Source organism: Leptosomus discolor, chromosome 6 (assembly GCF_034619465.1).
Source record: "Leptosomus discolor isolate bLepDis1 chromosome 6, bLepDis1.hap2, whole genome shotgun sequence".
Lineage (NCBI taxonomy): Eukaryota > Metazoa > Chordata > Aves > Leptosomiformes > Leptosomidae > Leptosomus > Leptosomus discolor.
Window position 1 is genome coordinate 18,543,372 of NC_141396.1, and position 26,561 is coordinate 18,569,932.

The 26,561-nt window shown below is 35.4% G+C and overlaps 1 protein-coding gene across 2 annotated transcripts in view; it reads right to left on the reverse strand.

Annotated features, from left to right (window-relative positions):
- MYOF (myoferlin) overlaps positions 1-26,561 on the reverse strand; it is a 71,176-nt gene that overhangs the window by 12,216 nt on the left and 32,399 nt on the right. Inside the window, exons 17-39 of one of the 2 annotated variants that reach the window (XM_086466707.1) lie at positions 26,250-26,288; positions 23,627-23,751; positions 23,041-23,157; positions 22,497-22,674; positions 21,520-21,644; positions 20,890-20,996; positions 18,519-18,711; positions 17,338-17,493; positions 16,174-16,305; positions 14,640-14,803; positions 12,704-12,818; positions 12,479-12,584; positions 10,422-10,564; positions 9,944-10,117; positions 8,710-8,821; positions 7,205-7,282; positions 5,215-5,396; positions 4,963-5,121; positions 4,700-4,798; positions 4,246-4,407; positions 3,558-3,723; positions 2,863-2,939; positions 1,366-1,422 (exon numbers count right to left, since the gene is read on the reverse strand). In XM_086466707.1, coding sequence (XP_086322833.1) covers positions 1,366-1,422; positions 2,863-2,939; positions 3,558-3,723; positions 4,246-4,407; positions 4,700-4,798; positions 4,963-5,121; positions 5,215-5,396; positions 7,205-7,282; positions 8,710-8,821; positions 9,944-10,117; positions 10,422-10,564; positions 12,479-12,584; positions 12,704-12,818; positions 14,640-14,803; positions 16,174-16,305; positions 17,338-17,493; positions 18,519-18,711; positions 20,890-20,996; positions 21,520-21,644; positions 22,497-22,674; positions 23,041-23,157; positions 23,627-23,751; positions 26,250-26,288 — 2,966 coding nt within the window. The remainder of the gene's footprint in view (positions 1-1,365; positions 1,423-2,862; positions 2,940-3,557; positions 3,724-4,245; positions 4,408-4,699; positions 4,799-4,962; positions 5,122-5,214; positions 5,397-7,204; positions 7,283-8,709; positions 8,822-9,943; positions 10,118-10,421; positions 10,565-12,478; positions 12,585-12,703; positions 12,819-14,639; positions 14,804-16,173; positions 16,306-17,337; positions 17,494-18,518; positions 18,712-20,889; positions 20,997-21,519; positions 21,645-22,496; positions 22,675-23,040; positions 23,158-23,626; positions 23,752-26,249; positions 26,289-26,561) is intronic. The other variant, XM_086466708.1, reaches the window with a different exon arrangement.

A 26,561-nucleotide genomic window follows, 5' to 3' on the forward strand; every position in this document is an offset into this window, starting at 1 on the left:
CGATTAGCAAGTGTGGTTTGTGCTAGTGTTTATATATCATACCTTGTGTTTTAAAGACATAAACCATAAATTTTTGTGCAAAGCAGAAGAAATATGCAAACCATTTTATGAATGCACGCCAAATGCATCAATAGGTCAGGACATCAGTCTGGTATATCATACCCGTTTACTCCCATTTCTATCTTGTAAGTAATTATCTTGCTGGGACATTTAGGTCTACTGTATTTTAGTAGTCTTGTTTAACTTCAAATCAGAAATAGGGCGTAATTTTTTCAGATTTGCATGGGACTGTCAGATTTTCTAAAGGCAATTGGAGTGATTTTTTCTCAGAAACCGTATTGTTAGTGTTTTGCAAAACTTACAGGCAGAATGCATAAGGTAATTTTGAATACTTTGCCATGTTTGTTTAAACACTGGTTTGTAATGCTGACAACATAAAGGGTGGCTTGCATAATTATGCAATAATAATTTAAACTCCCAATTTAAAGCCTTTTCACAAAATACATTGTGTAGAACTCTGAATCTTTCATCAAAGCATAATGTTGGAAGAGTTTAAACTAGGGTTTGTGGGTTTGATTTTTTTTTTCCCTTGATATACCTTCAAATGTCTCTTCAAATAATGCACTTGGTAGCTTTGGAAGAAAAGGTTAAGAAAAAAACAATAAATCAAAACCTTAAGACCTTCTTTAAAAATTCCCAAAGCAAATGATGAGTCTTCAATATTTGGATATTACTGTTACTAAAACTGGGAAGCAGGATGTGCTCACAGAATCCCAAAACACAGAATAAAATACCATATGATAAATTTGAGATTTTGGAGTGAAATATTCACATGGTAAAGATCATGTAACCATTTTAAATGTAGCCAGTGACTTCACTGCAGATTGTTATACATGAAGTTACCAAGACACGAACCCTGAACTGTTAGCTTTTGAACTTGAAATAATGGCAAAAATTAAGAGATATAGTGGATCCCTACAAAAGTTAGAATTAGAATTTATTTACTGTAGATTTATTTTATTCTCCAGAAAGCAGACTTTTAAATAAAGTTTGAATATTAATAGTGTGGTTAAATAATTCCTGTTGATTTTGGTGCTTTTAGTACATAGATTCCAAATAAGCTGACCCACAAAAGAAGTTTTTAAATAGCTCATACATATCGAACACACATAGTAAGACTTCAGAAGAAGGATACCTTAATATTTGTAACTAATCATACTAGGCTTACAGGCATCATCTCCTCCAAAATCTCTCTATGAATAATTGCCAAGGGAAGAACAGCCTCATGACCCCATCACACTAACAATCTTCCCCCATCCGACCCCGTTCTGGCCATCTCCATGCATTAGCTCTGTACATACATACATGCACTGTTGTTGGAGAAGCCATTTTGCTGAGTGCCGTTGACATACTGCTTAAACACTGGAAATTGGAATGTAATTGATGAAATTTTGGCATTTTGTGTCCTCAGGGGTGTTGTCTGCATATTACTTATATTTTCCACAGTTGTACTTATTTCAATTTGAATTGTTTTGAATATTCTTTCAACTCTCATATGGATGCTATCACTGTACCTAGCGTTATAATATATTTGCCTCAGGTGATGTCAAGCTCTAAAAGAAATTGTGTTTCAACTTATGTAGCATTTAAAATTTTCCCTCTTACAGTTGAAATCAACTGCACAAATTCAAATCAATTTTGCCAGTGAGTTCAAATTGCTGTTTATTTTTTAATCTCATTTCTTAAAATCTTTAAAGGAAATAAAACTTCTCTGTACCAGCTATAAAGCGTTTATATTAGAACAGACAGCCTAATTCAGATAAAAGTTGGAGACTGGTCTAATTAAATATTAAGGAGAATTTACATGTATGATGAAAGTAAATACAAGAACATGGTCTATGAGATACTTAAATTAGAGTCTGAATATCATGACATTAAGATACAGAAGAAGTAGTAAAGGAAGAACAATGCAATCAATAACATACTCAAATAGAAGTGAGAGTCTGAACATTTAAATTCAGTAGTATTTACTTTGGAAACTCTGTAACAAAAAATTCTGCATTTTTGAAGAATCAAAGTTGTGGATTAAGAGCCTGCGAAACTACTATATTAAAGGGCATAACTTTTGTGCTTCTTTTAGAATAACAGGCCATCAGAAATTTATGAAAACACCTTCTAGGTAAGTGGAACATTTTACACTCCTAAAATATCTCCTTGAAAATGTGCTGTCTGGAATTCGTCTCCACTGACGTTTTCACTCAAAAGTAAAATTCTGCAAGCTGGATTATTTTTTACCTGGAGAGTAAAATTGTATTATGGTGGTCCTAAAAGAACCAGACCAGTAGAGAGATTCACAAGGCACAACAGAAAAGGAAAGAAAAAAGTGTTAGTGCAGAAAAAATTGTTTCAGTCCTATCAGTTTTGGATGACTTCATGGTAAGAGAGCCAAGCCACGACTGTGATAAAATGGCTGAAGGTCTGTGTTACTGTGTCTTTGATTCTGTACCTACTTCTAGCTTGTTTATTTAGAACTGCTCTGTTTGTGCAAGATCAGGCTGCTCTAACCCCCACCAGTAGAGAACTGGGTAATGTTTTATCATGTGCTTTCGCTAGCTATTAAACAACTGAATTCATTCTTAGGCTGCTGGGTGAACTTTACCATGCACAAAAAGCTATAGATTGATGTTTACTCAGAGGTTAAAATGATCAACATTTTTCCTTTGCTTTCCTGTCACAAAGTAACTTTGTTTCATCTGGCTTTCCAGAAGGTTGCATATGTTTCTGACAATTTTGCTGTCTAAGTTGTTTCTCAGAAATCACAGATCTGAAGAAGAAAGTCAAGCACCAAATTTCAAAGATTACCTGAGCAGCTAGCAGTGGCTGTGTGTCTTCCATTTCAATTACCGTGTCCTGGCGAGGTGCAGCAGAGAGTAGACTAACTGTAAGCCAAAGATTTTATTAAGGCAATATAGTGTAGGAAATATAGCTTACTAAACATTTTCATCAGATTTGAAATCCAAACAGTTACAGAATATGTAAAATAATTCATTTGCTGTATGTTTGATCCTCTAAAGCAAACAATTAGTTGCCATTGTTTGCTAAAAACAAACAATTTATTTTTGTGCAGGAAATGCAAATATTTCTCAAATATATAGAATTAAAAGAAGAGTGAAACTTGAAAAAAGCATAGAGGAAAATGTCAGCATTGTATTCAGAGCATTCTTGCTGGAATACTGGATCATTACTTTGGTACTTAGTGCAGGGGTAATCTGCAGGTAGTTAAATTCCAAGTTGATACTGAAGAGGAACTTCAGGGAACCAGCATGCTAAGTCTGAGAGTGGACTTGCTTTTGCATACTGTCCTCCTATGCTCCACAGAATATTGCACTAATGAATACCCTGAGTTAGATTTTTTTTTTCTTTCAGATCTCATTATCTCCAAATAAGTATACAACACGAGACGGCCATTCCTCGCTACAGTACGCAGAATAAACACTGAAGATAGGTTATTCTAACATCTCATAAGAAATTAGAACTTTTCATTTTCAGCTGTCTACCTTTCAGTTGTGGCGCAATGTCTTCTTTCGTAGTGTAGGGGTCACAGCGAAAGGTTTCCAGTAAATCAATAGTACACTGTCCCACAATGGGCTTCCGTCCAAATGGTCTGTGGTCTATTACTTTAATAACAAGAGATGGACTGTATAACTCCTCTTTTGGCAAAAGCTAAAAATGAAAGGTTAGAGTTTGTTTATAATGCAAACAGAAGAAAAATGAAGAATAAAGATTTCCCCCCTAAATTAGAGCTGTTACTTCATTTATTTAATATTGAACTGCTATGTTCTATGGCTGTATGGTGAATGAAAATTTCCAACCTTATATTATGATTCAATAAAATCAGTAAGAATAAATTTAATTGCCTCAAATCTTGAATTTTCTTGACTCTTGCACAGCTCCCATCCTAGCTGTAGGAAAGTAGCCACACAGGTAAATTGATGCCTTTTCAAACAAATACATGTATACTGCACTGGATTGTGCATATAAAATTGTTTAATTTATCAATGACTGTACAGACATGGTTACATAATCTTTATTAGAATTTTGAGGTTCAATAAATGGCTTCTGTTAAGTCAAAAAAGGATGTGCAAGTTTTTCTGTTCATTTGAGCATAACAAATCCTTGACCTTTGAGAGTATGGGATAACTGATTCTGCTATAGATAACTGGTATATAGCTTTCTGCAACGTACAACTTTCATGAAGAGAACAGAAGATGGAAAATTTGGTGTCTTTTTGAGGTTTTTGATCACCACAGATTCCACCATTTCACCCCCACATTCCACAATGAGACTTGGAGACATAACAGGTGCCAGTTGGTAGTTCTTCATGTTCCGCAATCCCCAAGCCAGAATCTGTAAAATAAAATCCAATATAAGCAAAAGTGGGAAGGATATCAATATGCTTAATATGATACTCAAAAAGTAGAAAAGAAAGGAAGAATTTTCAATAACAAAATCTGACTGGCAAAATATTTCAAGCTTGTTTTCAGAAAGTTAATGGGAGAAATGAAACTCAAAAACACTTGAAGAAAAAATGTCCCATATTTCTTACTACGATTTTTTTTTTTCTTGAAGCAAACACACAGATTTACTATCTAGAGGATGAGATGACTGTACTTGTATTCTGTTAAAGAGTAAACCATACCTCAACAGCAGTGAGTTGAACTACTGGTCTGATTCCTTGAGGTACCATGTAAAGCTGTGGTGCTCTTTGTGATGGAAGAATTGGAAGGTTGGCACCACCCTATTAAGACACAAACATGAGTATTAGTTCCTCTCATCTTCCTTAGACTAAATACCTTGCAAATATTAAGACAATTCTTCACATTGCAACTCAATGTAAAAATATATAATATAGTATGATATATATATATATACACACAAAAAATGTATATAAGAAATGTATACCTTGTCCCTCAAAATAAGTTCTGCAGTGAAAAGAATGTCTCCACTAGCTTTGCCATTGTTTATTACAGGATACCAAAGCAGTTTTGGTGTGATGTCCTCTTCTGGGCTTAACTTGACCATGGGGGAACAAACACTTCTTCCAAGGAATTCATCTTTACCCTGCAACCAAAAATAGTAATCATAAGCATTAATGATCGTCTCAATTAATATAAATAAATTAAAAAGCAATCAGGGTAAAAAGCATTCACCTACCACTTGGTCACTGTCAAAAAGTTCAATAACCACATTAGGTGGGTTTTGGGCTACTGTCTGTGGGTCCCCATAGATCTCAATTTCATTAAATATGAGAGTTTGGTCCCACGTAGGATTGAGAGTTGAATGAATGATCTCAGTAGTTTTGCTTCGGTGGAGGAAAGAAACATGAGCATATGGATCTGAAACATCACACAAAGATTAAAAGCATTGGGTTACAGACAAACAAAACCCCACTGAGCCATAAGGCACACAAGCACAATTTTTATCAAATGTAGTATGTTATTTTTCTTCTGTTGTTACCAGTTATATAAGCTATTCTGTATGAAACAAAACCCCACACATAGACATAATTTACACTTAATAGGTCAAATTCCATTTGATTACAAAATAGCTTCCATTATACAAGTCTTGATTAACACAGTAATAAATGAAAACGATAAAACATCTTGCAAATCAGAAAGAGAACCTGAAAACTAAAATGCAACACTGGCTATACTAATCTCCCCTTAAATACTGTCTGTAGAAGCCTTTTTTGTTGCTCTCTCCATTGATGTACAACTGCATAGCCTCATAAATAATACAAAGAAATAATTCTAGTTCTGACTAGTTGTCAAACAACAAATTCTCCCAGGCTATATTGCTCAGATCAAGCTTTAGTTTCAAACATGCTTATTTAGAGCAACCTCTTCTTATGAAACAGCTGAATGATTTAAGTGGTCTAGGCCCAGTGTTTGGCAGGTCTTTAAATCATCAAGAGCTCTGTAGAAGGTATCCGAGGATGCTCATTAACATTTCCTGTACAAATTGCAATTACTAAGGACTAGAGACTATTTTAAAGGTTATCTTTAGGTCAGTTTCAACAGCTTCTGGCTAGGTACCTGATCAGAGTTTTAAAAAATTTGGCTTACTCTTCAAACTAATTTTAGAGGAAAATAAAATGTAGATGTGCTAGTTTATGTGTGACTGCATCTGAGGTCCCTATCTTGAAAATGCTACATATGCAAATTAGAGGCATTTATTATTGTTTCTTAGATTGCTTTTAAGTGCTGCATATTGAAGTAAGATCAAATACACACAGGCAGCTGTACAAAAACCCCTTCATTTCAGAAAACACCACTAGAATATCTGTAGCTCTATATCGTCCATAACAAATTAGCAAATGCATTACACTTAATAAATTATTAATTAAAACAGGGAGAAAAAGAAGGACGCAAATGGAGGTTGATGAGGAAAGAAAATTCTAAGCTGTCAATTTAATCTTTATCTTTGGCTGAACTTATTTAAAGGAAGTGTACAGTCATATTCTTACAAATTCTAATTTCAGTTTCCTCTCTGACTTCTCTGTGGAATTTGAATTCTAATTAGCAAAATTTAAATACTTAATAACCTGAGTGTTGAATTAGCCTGACTATGAAGATGCCAAATGGATACAACACTGTTGGATTACCTAAGAGCTGGAAATAGAAGGGCAATGGGTACAGTTGTATAAACAAACAAAAGCCACACTTATTATTGCACAGTGTAGTTTTCTACAAGTTTATCTCAGTACTGCATTAATATAAAATACTGAACACTGAGGGGCTGTTGGTGACATAACAGCCATCCAGCTTTCTTCATCCTTGCTTTTGTGCAAGCTTCCTGAAGGACAGCTTAGGAACTGTATGTAGGCTTCGGTTAGAAGGAGAAGCTAAGGCACAGGGAAGGGATTGGTCATGATGAATTCAGGCCTTATTTGCATTCCCATTCCCTCACTGAGAATTTGTTCGCAGCAGCAGGTGCTGCACATTCAGAGCACTCCTTTTTTTGGCAGCTTCTGGGGCAGTACTAACCAAATCTGGATCATATGTAATGAAGCTGAGACTTCCTTTACAACATAGTTTCAGTAGGTGGGATCTACACATAGACCTTAAGGATTTAAGATATTCTATAGCTAAATGTAGTTACTAGTTCACTGTAGAAGTGGGTTTTCTGCAAGATTTTTCCATACCTGAAAAACTGTCTTTGTCTAAAGCCATGAGATTTCTTGCCTGGTAGACGTAACAGCGAAGGTGGTAAGTATATACTCCTGTATTAAATAAATAAAAAGAGTTCAACTGCATTATACAGGCTTCTTTTCTGTAATTCAAATACTTTGAGTTTATAAAAATGCCTTACACATTTTAATTCAAGCACAAGCACTGTAGTAACATTTCTGCTTTTCTTTTCTAGTGAAAAGTGTACTAATACCAAGAAGCAAGTACCTGAGAACATTTGTTCCAACACAACTTCAAGGAGAAATTAAAAAAACCCGCTAATGCTATTTGGCTTTTTTTACCATATGATCGTCTAAAAATCCTTCTATTCAAAAATTCCTGTTTGAAATGGTGTGATAATCTAGCACCTCCGAAAGGAATCAAGAACCGGGCATTCCTGTGCTTAATTTAAGTATTCACTACAGCACTTGTAGGGACCTGGGAGTTTCACATTTTTAGCTATTAGCACTAGGGAATTAATCCAACTGCCACTCTGACTCTTTCACTAAAAGATTAAAAAAAAAGAATAATCATTGCAGGCAAGGTGGAATAGTCTAGCAGGAAGATTTGAGAGCAGCCCAAACCCAGGACAGCATGTGGCTAAGTTACTACAGCTTTTCTATAAAAGATGTCAGCTCTGACCCTTTCAGCCCTTGGAAAAATCTGAGCCACTCATAGCCTCAATGAGACAAAACCTCTGAACTCTGGCAGGAAAAGGTGCCATTTTCCTCCTGTTGTAGTAATTTTTAAAACAAAACTGCAATAATCTTCCTCAGCTTCTGACAGACAAGATTTAAGATTTAGGCACCCATTCCTAGCAGGGAGATCAAGTTCTGTGGAGTCCAAATAAAGACAAGTGTTCCAGTCAGAGATCATCAAAAAGGATTTTGAGTCTTAGGAGTGGATGGGATTTGCCTCTATTCCTACTAACTAACTCTGGTGTCTCCCACCTCAGTGTCCCTGCTTTTGTAAGTCCCATTACAGCAATTCCAAGGCATTTAAAGCCAATCCAGGTTGGCAAAGTTACAGTTTTTTTCACTTAGACAACTCAACTACATGGTCTTACTGCTTCCTCTGGGTCAGGTATTTGTCCGACCCTGCACTGAGCTGGTTAAGAGCTAAACCAGCAAAAAATTACGTGTACATACATCTCTGCTGCCTTAGCTCCCTGCATTGTTATGAAGGGATCCTAATGCTAAAAATGCATCATTTAAGACAGCCTAAAATTCAGGTGGTGCAATAGTCAGCTTTAGAATTCCTGTCCCATACAGGTTTTAAAAAAGTCTGTGTGACAGTGGGCTGAAATGTTGAAATGTCTAACTTTGGGCCTAAGTAGCCTAAATAGGGCCCAATCAAGGATCAGAAAGTAATTATAAGAGAAGCTATGTAAACCTAGAGGTAAAACAAAGAACTACAATTCTGTTTGAGGCCAGGGAGAAACAGACATGATTTATAAGAAAGAAATTGTTAAAGAACCTACTGTCAAAGTAGCAGGAAACAAGTGGTGTATTGGCACCAAACACCTTTGTAGCTGACTCCTTGGTTTTGTCTGAACTCTTCCCGTCTCCGTCATCAACACTAGTGTCTGCTCCCTTAAGTTATACATAGAAAAAAAGTTACTGTGTATTTACAAACTTAGAAGGAACCCCATAAAAGTGGACTGTGTGTGGGAACTTATGGGCTTCAGTCTTTTTTCCAGGACAAGCAGCAGTTTACTTCCGCGAGTAAACGTTCTTTAAAAGACCTTTACTTGTGACCAAAGGTCATTTCTTGTTGCTGTTGAAGCTGTGCAGAAATCAGATCCAGTCATTTCATCTTACTTTCCAGAAAGTCTTATTTGCGGAGATACACTAGCTACCTGTCAGCTCTTACTGAAGGAGGGGTTGCAGGTCTTCTGCACTGTGCTCTTGCAGAGAACTTCTCTAAGGCTTTATCCTAGCAATAGCCCAGGAAGTATAGTCAGAAGAGAAACTGGAACAGGAATTTTTAAACTCTGAGGAACCAAATTAAGTGGAGAAAGAAAATACTATCAATGAATCTTGGGTTGTCATGTGGTGCAAAAAACGAGAAACAAACCAAGAAAAAAAGCGCAAACTTTCGTTAATGCTATACAGTCAGACTCAGAATCATTATTTTAGAAAAACAAAGTAGCCTTCTCACATTATTTGCTCCAACTTGTATTTTGGTAAATAGAGCTTATCTGTGAAGCTGTGTTAACCTGGAAACCTAAGGAATAATTACATTCTGATGATCTCTTGGTGACATATCACATTCTGGCTTCTCCAATACTTTGCTATCTTTTCTTGTGTTTGGTTGTTTATAAATAGAAATATTAATCACGGGCAGCTATTTTAGTGCCTGTTGTTTCTTGTACTGATGTTAATACACCTAAGTTATGCGCATGAAAAGCTTGAGCTATCTTCACTTTACTTACAGAAGTCTCATATACTAATTTGGCCTTTTGCTCTAAATCTCACATAATGTAATAATAAAAATAACTTGAAAAATAAAGTAATAAGCATGTTATGGAAGAGTCTCAACTTTGACTTTAATGGTCCCTTTCAGACCAATTTAAACAAACTGTATTAGTTCCTCAGTTATATATCAGTCTAACAATTCAGGGACTAAAATAGCTAACATACAACTTAATTGTTTATTTACTGCAAATTAACAGATGGAACTTTAAAAGATTTTTTTGATACTCCATCCCTTACCAAAGCACCTTCAAGTTTAAAGATAGCTGCTGCACCATGTGTCTCTGAGGGAGCCATTTTTCGTCTCCACCGTCTTCGACGGAAAGTATCAGAACTGCGTTGTTTCCAGTGAAATTTCCAGCCAATCAGGGAAGCGTATTCCCATCCTTCTTGGTCTTCATATGATGACATTCCCTGGAAGACATAAATCCTTGTTATCCACAGTGTTGTATGATGCTAATGAAAAAAATTTGCACTTGCTCTGGCAAGCATAATAATCCCCTCATAAACCAAAGCTGGAAACATCAGTTTACAAAAAGACAAAGAAAAGGAATATGATGAAAACATACAAGGTTGTTCTAGATTTTTTTGTTTGGTAGTAATTTTTTTTCTTTATTTACAAAATGAATAATCTCATGCAGAATTTTTTTTTTTTTTTAAAAAGAAACTCAAACTGTTGCAATGTGCAAGTCTCTGACTGCATGTCTTTTCTGCATACCCTTCCTGCTGCTACTGCTTGAGCTGGATCCCTCTTACGTTTCCGCACCAGTCTTCGTCGTCGATGTGTATGGTACATTTTCTCTGCAGCAACCCATGACTTTGGTTTAGTGTCTGGAGGAATAGTAATTCCATATTCCCATCCTAAAACAGAATTGATTAGTTGGTATATGTCCAGAATATGCAAGCCAGATACAAGGAAGAAAAGCATGGGAAACAGAGGATGAAGCTTTAGTCACACAAGAGTATTTGATGTTGCCAACCCTAAATTCCCGGTAGCTAGGGGGCAACTGATGACATTTTATGGCAATACTATAATATGTATGACAATAAAAATCTCAACATTAAAATATATACAATACATTTTAAGTTGTTTTCATTGCATTCTTGTTTTTCCAAGTGTGAGGTGTATTGATACCACATTTTAATACTTCACCACAGGGAAAACTCATCCTTGATTTTAAATAAGAGTAGAACATCCTGTGTACTCTTGCAACTCTAGCAGCTTGCCTTTTAAAGGACACCAGCTATCTGAACTGTGATCATAAAACTTTGAGAATTGGTAAACCTGTTGCTGTATTTTGGCTCTTCATATTATAATTCAGTTGTCAGTATCTAGGACTCAGACTTTTATTTAGATTGATCTCTTATTAAAAAGGTACTGCAGAATCCTACCAGAGGTTCCAGTTAAGACAGGTATCAGTACTCTTTAATAAAATCTTTTTTTTTCTACTCAAATAGCTATTTATTTCACTTATATTTAAAAGCAATAACTATCTGAGAGTTTTCAGCTGTTTTAGAACAAATTAAAATTCATGATAGTTTTGCAAAATTCTGGGCTTTCCATAATATTCTACAGTCTACCCTTCTGCTTTTATTATCCATTTTGGTTTTGAACCATCAAATCAATGTCCTGTAAATACTTTGCTATAAGCACTTGACTGCTTTTCTGTTGCTGTAGAATCCAAATCATGGTCTCATGAGGTTGTTTATATCACAACTTTCTAAGCTGGTAACAGTTCTAATTTAGTGTAAGTAAGAAGCATATAAAAGTCAAAGCAACCCTAGGAAAAATGGCGGTTCTATGCGCTTAGTACTAACTTGATCAGGCCAGTACTACATTTAATCTGAAAACTCAGTCTAGCAGCATCAGATTCTTCACAGAAAGACTTTGGAGTCTTTTCATTTCAGAATTGCGTAACAATCAGTTGTATACTGTTAAGATTTCATCACGATCAGTCTTGCATGGCTCCCTCCCCGCACAAATTCAGTGCAGTTATTCTGCTCCCAACAATATAGGAATCCTTCTCACGCTTGTGTGGTGTGTGACCAACACAAACAGGTTCCTGACTTCCTTTGGTCCCCAGACCTCCTGATTCACTTCTTGGCATTGCTTGGTGACTTGTCACTTGGCTAAAGGCTCCCAGTTAAATTACCAGGTAGAGCCAAACCTGGCTTTGCCACATATTCTTGGTGGAATTATAGAGCCTTCATGTCTCAACTTAAGCTTCTGACCTCTCTAAAAAAGCCCCAGTTACTGCTACTAATCCGTATCTTACAGGCCTAATCCTAACCATCGGGCTGCATTAACACTGGACTTGGGGAAAAACGTTTTGGAAACGGGGATGCATTCTATTTCCAATCACATTGTTTATACATATTTTTCCCAACTGGAGTGTCTCATGTTAGTAAATTGTTGTTTGTATTAGCCTTCATTTTTTTTAAATTAATTCTCTCTCTAGTAAGCACTTACAAATGCATTTATTACATATACTGTTCAAAATACTGGCTCTTTTTGATCCAGAAAAGGCTCAATGAGAACAGTGAGTTTGATGGAACAGTGATTAAAATGGAAATAGAAACAGATGCAGACAGTGAACACTTTCTCAATGTCATCTTATCTGATTCCTTAAGCAACTGTTATCCAAATATTTCCTTGACATTTTTCCATAGGGCTACCACTGTGGTTGGGACATTACTACAGTCTTCACGTGTGCTCCTTCAGTACAGACTATGACAGATCGTCCTAATAACCATCTGATAAACCATAAATCTTACCGTTTTCATCCACTGCTCGATTTAAATCGGATTTCCAAGCATCATCTTCCCACATCCATCCAAGAGGACATGTGAACTCACGTGGTGGTGGAGCTTTTTCTCCATTCTTTTATGTAGTGAAAACACAACAGTTCTGTGCATTAATAGATGAAATACACTGTGTAGCAAATCCTAGCACTCTTTCCCTTAAACTTTTACTTATCCAGTGAAAAATGTAAGTCTCACCACATCTGTGTAACTCTCTTCAGCTGCTTTCCATTCCCCCCCAGGATAGCGACTCTCATTTTCATATACTTCATCAGTAAACTCAGTATGACCAGCATCAGCTTCGGTCAACAAACTGCAAATCCAAAGCAAATATAATACTAAACCAAATGTATTTTAGTTAGCTACAGAGAATATATAGAAACAATGTAGAGAATGTGCACACGTGCTGGAATTTTGGATTGTCCATCTTCGTGAAGTTCTATTTATTAATAGAGTACAGTGTAGCCCTCATCTATATGAGGGCTACTTATTTCCTCAGAATGTCTTCCTAAAACTGAAGTAACTCCAGTAGTAGTAAGCAATAGGAGGAACATTACTCATAAGAACGAGTGACTAGCTCTTTCAACTAGACTTTCAACTGCTGTCTTATTCAGGACCTGCTTTCAACACTTCCTCTTGGAAAAAGAAAAAGCATCATATATTTAAGTGTAGAAAAACCCAGACTGCACATGACAGTTATATGCATCTCCAATTTTTATATATCTAGCTATGCACTAAAATTTGGTAATGTACTTAATTTTGTGTCCCTTTATGCTGTTGACAAGGCAAGGAATCACTTGGCTACTATTCTTCTAACTTTTAAGTTAGAAAGAAATAAGAAAACATTAAATAGGACAAAATAGCCTTGATTGGCACTTATGAATAACTGTGATTCAGAAAGTATGTTCTAAAATGCCATCTGCTGGTCAAATAAAGCTATGCAGATTATTTTCCAATAAAAGCAGATGCCAGGCATATACATGCTTACGTGCTTTAACAGTAGGGGGGTTTTTTCCATTATCTGAGCAAATATCTCCATGTCTGTAACTGATTTTCTTCATGTCAGATTATTCATTGAAATAAAAACTTTTCCTTGAATAAAAAAAAAAAATCCACCCATTCATCCCTATAAACTGATATGATTTTAAAACAGATCAAATGATAGCACATATTTTTCCCGCACAGTTTTTCTATAGCAACAGTCCTGTATTTTTTTTACCATCAGAACACAAGAATACCAAATAGGCTCAACCTTTTATTTTAAGAAAAAAGAAAATCATCTCTTGTTCACACTGACTTTTCTCTATGAAACAAATAATTTACCCAGTCAGTCTGGTTTGAAGTGTGGCAACACAAATAGCTGAACTGGCACAACTCAGGAGTTGAAAACCTCTGACAGAGCAAGACCGAACCTGCTAGAGCCAGGGGGAGGATTGACACCTTGTGAATTCCATCCGCCAGGGGAAGAATTGTCATATGGCACCACAACCTCAGGCTCTGAAAACAACCCCTGCCTTGAGTCAGTTTGAGAAATAACTTGTGGCAGTTGTTTGACGAGGGCAATGGAACTTCTCAGCATTTAGTGAAATAAACACAAAAACCTATCCATTGTATGCAAATGACTATGCAAATGCTGTAATGGTGTTGACACAACAGGAACTGCAGATTTATACTGGATGTCAGAGTTAAGTTTCTACCTGTGGAAGATCTAGCTATTTAAGGGTCTTGTCTGAAACCATCATAGCAGGATCTGAGAACCTCACACAGACACAAGTGATCCTCACAGTAGCTTTCTAGGAAAGGAAAAGTATTATTATCCCTTTTTTGAAGATGAGGTACTGAGACATGGAGAATGTAAGCAATACACCTATCATCACATGGGGACTTCTAAACCATAAGCTGGTTCCTAGGAAATGGATATATTCTCTTTGTTCTAAGTTTTATTTTACTTTTTAAAAAAGGTAATGTTATTTTTAGTGTTATTAACTAGTTTTGACTATTGGCTGGCTTTTGCTGTCCTGGAAAGTTCAGCCTAAAATCTCTTTCTCAGCCAAGAAAACAGAGAGGAGCTTTTACTCTACAGTTAGATTAAACTCCTTTATTCCTGCCTGCATAAAATTAAAAAAAGTCTCACCTTCTTTCAGGATCAACCATCCATTCTCCTTCCCACTCCCAGCCCTTTGGGGGTAGAAAGTACTCCCTTTTCAGTTTGATTTTCCCTGTGACATCGGAAAACTTGTGGCGACCAACAAGTCCTGAGGTACCCCACTTTCCAAAAAGAAGAGCCTGATTTTCATACTATTTGAGAAGAAAGAAAAAAACTTTAGGAATAATAAAAAGCTTTTGAGAGGAAAAAATTAAGATATTTATGTTACTGTTACAACTGAAACACACTACTACACATTACCTTTCTCTGAAATTAAGTATGCCCTTCCCACATTACTCTAAAATGTCATAATTAATTTCCATCTTTCATTTTTTTCTATGCTGCCTGGTAAACAATGATTCCACTGCTAAACTAAACTGTCTTCTCAGTTTAATGCCTCTGCAGCTACAGGCAAACTTTCTCCAAATTAAAGCTTTCTTAAATAAAATTCCATTTCATTATTCAAACAAGTTTCTTCTGTTCCCCAAATGCATGATCCTCTCATTCTTTTCCATCTCAAATCTCCTCCTATTTAATCTCTTCTTTCATAACATGTAAAACTGAATTATAGTCTTATCATGAAAGCTACTAGGGCATGATTCTGACGTGAGCCCAGTTTATATAGTATCTTTCCCTTTATGCTAATGGGATTATTTGTAGTTTATGATGGTCTTGAGTTTTCTGCTCTTATTCCTGTAAAATTGTTGGATTGCTGTATGAAGAGTAAAAACTGAGATATTCAATAGCACCTTAAACTCTGTACTTAAATAATGGCTTTGAACATCCATTGACTGTTTTAAGTGGCTTACTACAGCGCTACTAAATACTTAAGCATAGGTGCAATGGTGGCACAAGCCTCTGTAAAAATGTCTTGTTTCATTAGCTATTATACTAATATTGGATAATATGCACCATTAGGTGATGGGGCATATAAAACACACCTGCTGCTTACGATTATGATTCAAAATCTCTACTATATGCTGTGGACTATTTCAAGGATTTTTATTCTGAATTCATTAACTCTTACCATTGAAAAGTTATCATATTACAGCCTTTTGTCGGTAAAATCTACTGGTTTTGACCAGTTTTTCCTGTAACAGTATATTTTCTACTGCTACAAGAGAACCATTATTAAGCAAAACCACTTGTATCCAAGTATCATTTGTAGAAGTGAAGAAGCAATTAAAATAAAAGGGTTATTCACATGCCAAAACATAATGGTCTAGATCCCAATCTTAATTACACTGATAAAAATCTAAAATAAATGTCTTTGAAATCACTGGAGTTAACCAGATTTTTACCTAATTAACCAGTTCAGAATCTGGTCTGCTGAAGGTCATTTGGTAGGCACAATGAACTTGATCATTAATCTCTTTGAATGGGGTCTAGTTGTTTCAGTATAATAAATACTACTCTCCCATTCTCCCCAGCATGCAAAAGAAAAATTCAAAAGAACTCCAATTTAATTGAATTCCTAACACTCAAGTCCAAGTTTAAAGTAAGAAAGCAATGATGGACATACCATTTCTGCAAAAACACTGAACGTTCCCTCCGCAAAGCTATTAAACTTCTTTTCAACTGCACTGAGCCCAAGCCAAATGTTAATTCGCAGCTCCACAGGCATTTTGACATCTTTCGTCTTGTCCTGTGGGTACTGGCAAATGAACAAAAGAAGTAATTCTTTGTTATGTTATGCAGGTATTGTAGCTCTCAGTAAAATACACACAATAATATACAGATATAAGTAATAATACGTGATTTATTTCTCTCTTCCTGTACCGCATTTCCTCAAAAGCCACTAAGAAATAGTTCAGGAAGGAAACATTCTTTAAATGGTACCTGCCTAGGGCATGTAAAAAACAAACCCATTAACACTAGTATCATCCCTCTTCCTGTATATTCTCTCCCAAGTTTTATCCAGCAATGAGTTTTTAATTATGACAATAACTTAAAACTTCAGTGTTGTTGCTAGTGCTTCTTGTTAGGAGACTCCAGAAACAGAGAGGTTTGTCAGAGTGCTTCACTAAATGTAGAAGCAATGCAGCATAACATGCATAATAAGGGGGCTTGCATAAAAACATGAAGATACGGGCTTGACTGCATCGAAACATTAAGCAGTGTAACTACTAGTGCATTGACAAACTCTGTAAATGCTATTGTTCTACCATCAGATTGCCTTTTGTCTGGTTTATTCCAATTAAAGACAATATAAACTTCAATGAAGAAAGGTATTCTTATTCAAGGTTAAGACTCAATGCAGAGAGCCTTACTAGGGAACTTCTCGATGTAGACACACCCTGTATTGCTTGCAGAAAACCACCCAAAACTTTGAATAAGTTTTTGGAACTTCTCTGACTTACACTAATTATTCCCTCTGAAAGTCTCCGTTCACCTCCAACCCCAAAGCACCAACCCCAGTAACATTTTAAAAGTTCTATCACAATTTTGAGCTCTTCCAGAAAATCCTCAGAGTTAGGGGCTGATGCTGGTTCTAACTGGCTTATGATGAACTTTACATTACAATTTCTGTGATATTTTGAAGACGCTATATGCAGTTGGCTTCTAATCTGTCTTGAGTTGTTCGTAGTTTGTTTGCACGTTTCATGCTCCTGCCAGAAGGCACGACAGTTTAGGGAGTTAAAGTTAATTATTTTTTAAGCGGGGGGAGGGAGGTGGGGGGAAGTACCTTTAAGAAGATTGTTTGGGTCTTTCCACAATATTTACCAGATGATTCGGGGCTTGTTGTGGAATACAGCACTTGATGAGCAGGAACACGAGCATAAGCCAGTCTTTTCTCCCCTCGGATCATCCATATGATTACATCAGGCATACTGTTTTGTGGCTGTGGATTATTTGTGGGGAAAATAAAGTCTAATAAATAGAATGTTAAACTAATCTAATGCTTAGACAATAGAAACATAAATTAGGATTTACGTCAAAGGATTTGAATCAATAATTAACATGACTATGATAAATAGAGGAAATTGTTTTACTTTGCAAGTAATGTAATATATATTTCTGAAACAATCATTAAAAATACCATTGAGATTGTTGGAAAGCAAACAAATTTTATTAAAAGAACCAGTTCCTATATATTTTGCAAATTTTTCTAAAGATATTTTGTATCTCAGTTCCTTTATGGTGACTGTAGTGAAGGATCCCAAATGCTAATGCTTTGGGTCAATCTACTACTGCTTTAAGTGCTTGTAATGCTTCCATGTTAAGAGTAGACCATCATAAGACTTTTCAGCAGAAGACAGAAACAGCCTACTACGTTTTTGCAGCTTTGTGCACACCTTTGTATGCTAGCTGCAAGTCTGACAAAATAACTGCTCTTCTTTTTTAAAATCAGTATCTTTTCAAAGCAGAAGTGATAAAGAAAATAAAACATTTCTACAATGTCGTGAAAAGCAATTATGAGATAACCAGGATGAAAACTTAAGATGTTGCTGAAAATCTAAAAAGCAGAGAAACAAACAGATCTAACTCTGTTAGAAGTTGATTACTATGGCCAACAAGCTGCAGAAGTACCACATATAGCCTGCAGTCCCTGAACCAGCAATGTGACTTGCAATTCTGAAAGAAAGGAAAGGACAAAACACTGGCACTTTAAACAGAATACAGCCTATTCTACAAATCACAGAGTGGTTATTTCTAAACACACGTTCTCAGTGAATACAGCTAACACACCAGAATATTATATTTAAATAAATCCTAATTACAGAGGGGAACATGTTTACTTTCACAGCATCTAAAATTACAATTCTAAGAAGAGTGGATATTGCTTGATCAACAGTGAACATTACACAGCTGTGTTAGACAGCTATTTCTACACTAACTGAATCACTGGTATTGTGTAGTACTAACCTCTTCACTTAGTTGCAGTAATCTATCCAACCAATCCTCAATTTCTGTCAGAGTGGCTTTCACATCAGTAGCTTCGTTTCTCATCCTTGCTGCTGCTTCTCCAATCTGTTTGAGAGACTTGAGGCGCAGTTTCTCTATCTGAGTGTCAAGGACTGTAATATTAGATTTGCCTTCTATGAGGGGAAATGGTTTACTGCAAGAGAATACATATTATGGTTAATAATCTACATGGATTTTATTCAGCCACACACTAAATGTGGACATGCATACAGTATCAACAGATTGAGTGCTATTATTTCATGTCATTGAAAAACACCAGAATAGTGCTATAGCATCTATTTCTGCAGAGATTTCCACCTGACAAAGTGTTCACAGTAAGCAAGGGAAATGCTGGGCTTACAGAACAAGCACCAACATAGAATAGCTCAAGGTATATGCTGCAATGTAATTGCTGCTAACCAAACCAAGTAAAATCCATTTCCCTCTGCATTCGAATTGGAAAATTATTGTCTCAGAATGTACATCTCAAAGATTAAATGAGTGTCTTCAGATCAAAATTAGGTTCTTCTCCTTTACTGGAAACTGTAAATTCTCAGAAATTCAATATATAAATACAGCTTGTGTCTATGACTAGTTATCTAACCCTCTGGCATGAAAACATCGAAGAACATTAAAAGAAATCTATGACACAGAACTTCTGAGTCACCAGAAGGCAATGGAACCAAGAAATTCTATAGAATCAGTAGACCCCAGGAACAACAAGCCTCTTTCAGTTGGTGCAGGCTTGAGGAAAAGGCAGCTTTTCAACGACCACTGACTATATCCCTTTAACAGAGTTCATTAAGAGGTCTTTAATATGATACTTTTAAAAAAAAGGATAATTTCCAAAAACACTGCCAAGTTTGAAAAGACTGACTCTTCTCTGACCTATTTTTAAGGACTTTGATTCTGCAAAACCTTGATACTGACTATTGTGCCTTCCACTACAGTTAGTTCTACTAATCTGAATGCAACTTCTGACTACCCAGGGTGCAAGTACTTGCACATGAATCAAAAGTACTAGATCAGAACGTCCAGAAAGTCACCTCATTTTAGGTTTAAATAGTGCACTGAAAACTCTCTTAAACTCCTAACTCATTTAAACATTAGCATGGCAAGGAAAATTGTTCTATGAATTCAACAGAGGGAATTGTGTCTTTCACACAGGTTTGATCAGTTTGCTGAAAAAAATTGTCTCCTGTGAACCACAGGAAGCTCACTTGCTTGATATATCTAGGTGCTATTGCTCCGTAATTGTTGAGTGATAAGGTATTTTATAAAACAATGCACCGAATTAGTAACAACGCAGATGTGTGTCAGGAGGATGGATTGATATAACTGATGTAAGACTCAAAGTTCCTACACTCACTAGATGGCTCCATGTGACAACAGATTGCCCTTCACATTTTGCTTTCCTAAAGTATGTCAGTTCTTTCTCTCTGTCTTCTAGATCACAGCAGGTATTCTATGAAGTTACTAGTTTATATTTTGACATAAGCTTTCTACCATATAATTCTTTGCTAGTATATACTGATCTCCACTGTTTCCTTTCTCCTCTGTTCACTTTTATATTGGCTCTACAGCTTGATGAATATGTTCTCTCATTTCATGTTCTCTGTTATTTCCTCTAATGGATAACTGTTCTCTCATTTTCCCTTTCCTTTTCCTGTGCTGGTTCATCACCCATTTGTTTAATGTTTTTCAGGCATCTCCTTCTATTAAATGCGTTTTTCTCATACAACTCCTTCCTCTCTATTTAGTATTTATTCTCCTTCAAAACCCTAAGTGCTGACTCCTATTGCCTTCTCTGAACACTCCCATACAACAAAGACATGTTGACTAAAGGCTTAATCAAAAATGTCATCTTTATGGCCCTTAAGCTCTAAACAGCTTTTAAATTTTTTATTCTGGGCTTACCAGTAAATCATGGAATTTCTTCCCTCTTCGGTTTCAGAAATAACATTGAAACACAGGTAAACAAATGGTACATACGGAATTCTAAAGAAGGCAAGATGGTAGAAAGGCAGCAGAGATCCACGATTTCACATTTTCAGAACAGTCCTGCCTTAAGAATTTTTCAATAGTTGCTGTTTTGTTACTGTCAGTGACTTAGATAAAGGAGAATTACAAAACTAGATGGTTCACTTCATTGGCAACATCCATACTGTTTTACTACTCTCAGAGATTTGTGGAATTCCAGTTCACAGGTCGGTTCATAGGGCTAATCAGTTTTATAGTCCTTAGAATTTGTTTTCTGACTTAGTAAAGGCAATAGTGAAGATTCTGAGGAGGCCTGGAATGATAATGTAAGAGATAAAAAAGGTACTTTTACCTTATATCTTCTGTAAGTTCATCAATCAGCTTCAGCCACATCTCAGCTAATCGGTTTTCAGAAATTTTAGCCTGCATTCCTGATTTTAAGGTGGCTAAGTTGGATTGCTGAGGAATTTAAAAGAAAAGGATTTGCACTTATGAACTTCCATTGTGGTTTATGGTCATTATGAATTTCAAGACTTTAATCTTATTTATTTGTATGTATAAAGCCCAAATGAAAAAAAGACTCAGATGTTCAAAGCTGATTCATATTTAACAGGACTATTCCTATGTTCTTTCTCACTGTATTTAACAATACATGATATTGCACCTAACTTCCAAAGCAAATAACAGTTCTACAGACTTAATATGCCCCTAACCAACACCGAGGACGACTCCTTCCTGTGGGAATTCCCTGCAGATTCAAGCAGGAGTATGCTGGGCCTTGCCAGAATGCAGACCTGTCATTAGCAGTGCCATTTTTTACACTGAGCTATGTTTAATTTTGAACAGGAAAAAAGGAGGGGAAAGTACCAGAAAACAGTTTCATAATTTGCTCAATATGTCACATTTTGATTACACTTCTAAATGAAAAGAAAAAGTAAAAATGAAAAACATAACAGCAAAAGAAAGATCTTAAATGTCTTACCAGTCTTTCAGCCATGTTTAGGATTACATTCACAGGGTCCAATCTATGACTTATGTCCTCCCAAAAGGAAGTCAGTGTTACAACTGGCTTTGTGTTTGCCCATGGCAAGTAGTAGTAATAATTACCTGGCGTGAAACATTTGTATGTTAGAGTTAGAATTAATCGCAGGAATACGTACTGTGCACTGCACAAATTGCTATATTTATTTCGTTTATGTACTACAATCCATTAAGAACATATAGGCTAGTCCAAACTTATCAAAATATTTGTATTTTTCAGCCACTATAGTGTCTGTTGGATGGTAAACTTTTACTCCAAATTGTTCCAAAATTCAATGGATTTTTTTCAATAAATTATCTGTTAACTTGTTCATTATTCTTTCCCATAAGAATACATTCTTACTGACGTAGATAGCAGATTAATGTAAGCGTATCTCTGAAATAAAATATTAAAATAATTATTTTGCAGAGTAAACCTGATTAATTAACGTAATATCCAGGAAAAAAAGAAAAAGGACTCCTACTGCTTGCAACTAATAAAAAAGTTATAGCCAAAATATATTTTCCTGTGATCCATCTAGGTTGCTTTCTTCTAGGCTGCCAGCCACCTAGTTTAAAAACAAGTTTTTATTTTATTCTAAATCAGAATGTTCAAAGAGTATTTTCCCTATTTAATCCCTAGTTTTTAGATACCTTAAAATAACGTGATTTTTTTCTTGCCAATTTTCCTGTACACATCTAGTACACGGTCAAAAGATTTCACTGAATTCTGTGAAAATTTCTTTAACAACCTCAGTAGGCTTTGCAGCATGTAGTCCACAAATGTAACTTCATCTGAAAAGCTGTGAAGAGCCACGTGTTCTTTTCTGTCACATTTTCAATAAGTTTTTAGTGCAGTTAGAGCTGTCATTCCAAAGCTATAAAATAGCATCTCGAAAAGAGAATGTTATGTTATTTTATCCCCAGCAGCATCCTTACCGTCAAAAACAGCACGGCTGTACTGAGTTGTTGATGCCAGAGGTTTACAGGTGGTATCAAACTTGTTGCCATAGTTACCAATGCTAACTTCAAACTGGATAGGCTCCCCAGTGTCTTGCAGCATGGTAGCAGAATGAAACACAGCAGCCAAGCAGAACTTTCGTCTGCGCTGGTATTTCTACAAGAAGAATCTTTTTAGTTGTATTTCAATATTTGTAAAACAGGATCCACAATTACAGAAAAAAATTAGCAATTTCTTAATGGAAATAATAATTTTAATGTTTTTACAAATTTCTGAGAAGCAACCAAGAAGATATAATGTGTATATAATAAATTACTGTATTTGAGATTATAAAAACATTTCAAATTAACATTTCATGCTACAAGGCTATGACATTTTTGTAGTCATGCCATCAATAACCACCTCTCTTAATTCTGAGACACAGCTCAATTGTTTAAATTTCAGTAAGTTAGATCATTCTCCAAAAATAACAAGCCAAGGCACATCTCCATTACCAACACTGACAGTAAAACAAGGATTTACCTCTACGACCAGTAAGTCATCATTAGGAATCGTCTCTAACTTCTTATTAACAGGTTTGCTTTCAAGCATTGTAGAGAGTTCAACCAGAATTCTCCCTCTATAGGCAACTCCTTCTCCCTGCAACATAATCACACATTGCATTGAATTTTATATATATCTCCTAAAGTGGCGTACTCGCTGTACGTGATTCTAGCTTCACTGAAGTGCTCTTAAAACTTCTGCAGATGCATGTATGTACATATTTGATCAAATGAAACAAAGCTTTAATTATTGCCAGAAGTGAAAAATACATATTTTAAAAAAACCACAAGGAAATACATACAAACATATGAAGAGATGTAGATACTGAAAATCACCAAAATCCACTGCTGCTCCTTCAAAAACACCTTTAAAGTGGAAACAGCTAAGAATGGAAAATGCTATCATACCTCCTTATTAATAAAAAATATAAAAAATAATTCAAAAAGAAACACCAAAGGGAATGTAATGTGAAACAAAAAAACCCCACATTAAAATGAATTCATTCATTGATTAAAACCAGTTGGGTTTAATCCTTTTACTAAAAACAATTACTAAAGAAACTGACCTTTCCAAAGTTTAATTCATCATATGGGTCTGGGAATCCAGTGTATTCTCTTGGACTTCCATAAAAGTTTAGGTAACAGGGCCCAAACGTTGGTAAAAAGCCAACTTCAGTTTCTCCAGTGTTTACTAACAGAAAACATTACTATTATATCTTTGTTAATTATCATTCAGGGCTAGAAAAACAAGTAACATTACTATCAAACCAAGTAGAACAAATGTTATTATATTAGTTAGGTATTAGTTATTAGTAAATTAAAACCATTTTATTCTCTGAGTATACTATATGAATTTAAAGTAATTATAGCAGTGACTGTACTTGTTCCTAACCTCCTTCATTGTACAATACTTATTAGATACTACTTCATGCAGTACAAAACCCCACAGAACAAACAGAACTTCTGCCCCACTCCAAATACCAGGTTTTCATTTATGTAAAAGAGTAATATACTCTTACGTTAACAGAAAACATGTTTTCTGGAAATAACTGAAGCTGAGTAAACCAACATTTGCAATCATGTAAATGCATAGGCCATTGTTCTAGATAAACAGCTACAAAGAAGATGCACATCATAGCAGAAAACCTCCTATCAGTATAATTAATCCTACTGTTGTAATTTTTTGTATAGTATTTCTGTGGTTATACTTCAGGGTAAGTCACAGACTACTGCAAACTCTAATCATAACTGCTACAGTGCATTGTTTCTCACAAACTCCCTTTTCAGTAAGCTGAAATTCACACAAGACTGACAGTCTGAAAGCTCAGTTAATTCTGATTACAATAAAATCTAATTTTTATACTATTCTTATTCCATTACTAACAAATTAAAATTTCCCAATGTCTTAATCTAGCTAAAAAACCAATTCATAAGGATTTAGATATTTTTGTTAGTTTTAATAGCTAAGCCAGGAAACCACAGCTATTGTTTATTGTCAGATATTTAAGATATCTAAGAACTTGAAAAGGTATTTTCATTGCTAACACTTACTGTCATACCTGTATTTTTGAACAGTGTTCTGTTTTGTAGCAGAAAAACATATCTAGGGAAGCCTTGGTTGTATTACTACTGTTATCTTTTGGGTTTGCATTCATGCCTTACAAATTTATTAGATGTATGAGATTCTAAAAAGCTCTTCTTAGAGCCAACTAAAATCTATACTTAAGAGATTGTTCTTTCAGTAACAATCAAACACATGCCAAGGCTATTAATTGATAAATTTGATAAGTAGTGCAAAGAGAATTAGAACAAGGTAAGCAACACACATGCAGAAAAATACTGCATAGTTTTGAGCAAGCAGGAAAGAGTCTATATTCTTTTCCTCTTGTATCCTATTTTTTGCCTTCAGACAAATAATCCTGGTATTAAAAAAGATAAGAACTGGATTCTAAACCATGCAACAGGTATCCCTTAAGAGTGATCTGCAACACAAAGAAGGATGCATTTATCACAGGAAAGGATGGCTGAGATAAGAAAGTGAAAATAAAAGGTTATGCCTCGTGTGGCTTTGCCACTGTGACTACTGAGTGACACAAATGGATAACAAAAATGAATGTAAAGTCTTGATGTAATTTCCTGTCAACACAAAGCCATATAAAATCTGCAAAATATTAAATACTTGCAGTTCTCTATTTTTCATTTGGATACTTTCAGATCCTTACATCTGAATCAGAAACAGATCAAAATTTGAATGAAAATTGCAGCTCTTGTTGGAATACCATCCAATTTTAACAAAATTCTAACACTGAACTGCTCACATCAGATCTCAATACAACCAGTTTTAAGATACAGATTTGTGTTAAATTAATACATTCACTAATTATTGAGGGTAATAAATTAAACAGAATATAAATTTAAAACCAAAAATACCCAAACCAACCCCCCCTCCCTCACAAACCTGGAATAAAAAGAATATTTTTGGGTTTGTTTACATTTAAAACTAAATTGTTTACATTTAGAAGGCTGGTGATCATGTCTTACAGAAAGTAATTCCAAAAAATTATTTCAGCCTCTAACTTAATATTACTTTATTAAGAAAGATAGTAAATTAAGTATTTGTGCAGATGAATGTTTGTTACCTTTCAACTGCACTCCAACTGTATTTATTTCTCACTATATAAATATTTACCACGAAGTCTTTCAAAACTGGATGTCAACCTAGACGGTTACCTAAAAAGCTGTCTCTCCACGTTTTAACAGAATTGGATTTCATTTTTCAGACCGTATTTATACAGCTAGCTAAGCATAAGCAAAGCAGCCACTAATTATTTTGGGCAGCTAGTTACTTCTGCAGGGCTCTGCAGCTGCAAACATAGCTGCGATCTCATAACTAAGCTAAAAACTGCGACAAGCCATTGTTAGACTAAGCACTTTATAATTGAAGCAACGGCATACTCAACTCTAAAACACAGCTTGAAGCACCAGCCAAACAGAAATATTTTGAAACCAGTTCCAGTGCCAAAACTGTTTTATACAGTTAGTTACGTTTGATACTCTTTAATCATAATGGTGAAGTCTTTTGGACAAGAAATTAATAAAATATATTTTTCAAGATGATGGGTTTTCTTAGGCAATACTTCTCAGTTTGGGCAATGGAAAGCAAAATCAGTAACAGACGAAGATATAAACCTTCATACGATGAAGCCCCTGTTCCCGAAGATGAAAATTCTATATTATGAAAAGAGAAGAAGTTACATGAGCAGTGACAATAGCATTTTAAAAACAAATACATCACAAAGCAATCTGCTTTTAAAATGAAGTTGAAGGCCTGAGAAAAAATAAATTTCGTGTGGGCTAGAAATTTGCTTCCTGATTAAAATATGAAGGTATTACTCTTCCTGCACAAATTCCAAAGGAAAAAAAAAAAACCACGTAGCTGACAAAACATATTGTTTTGATGCTTCTGTTTCAGCTTTGTATAGTTCTCTTCTGCATAAAATA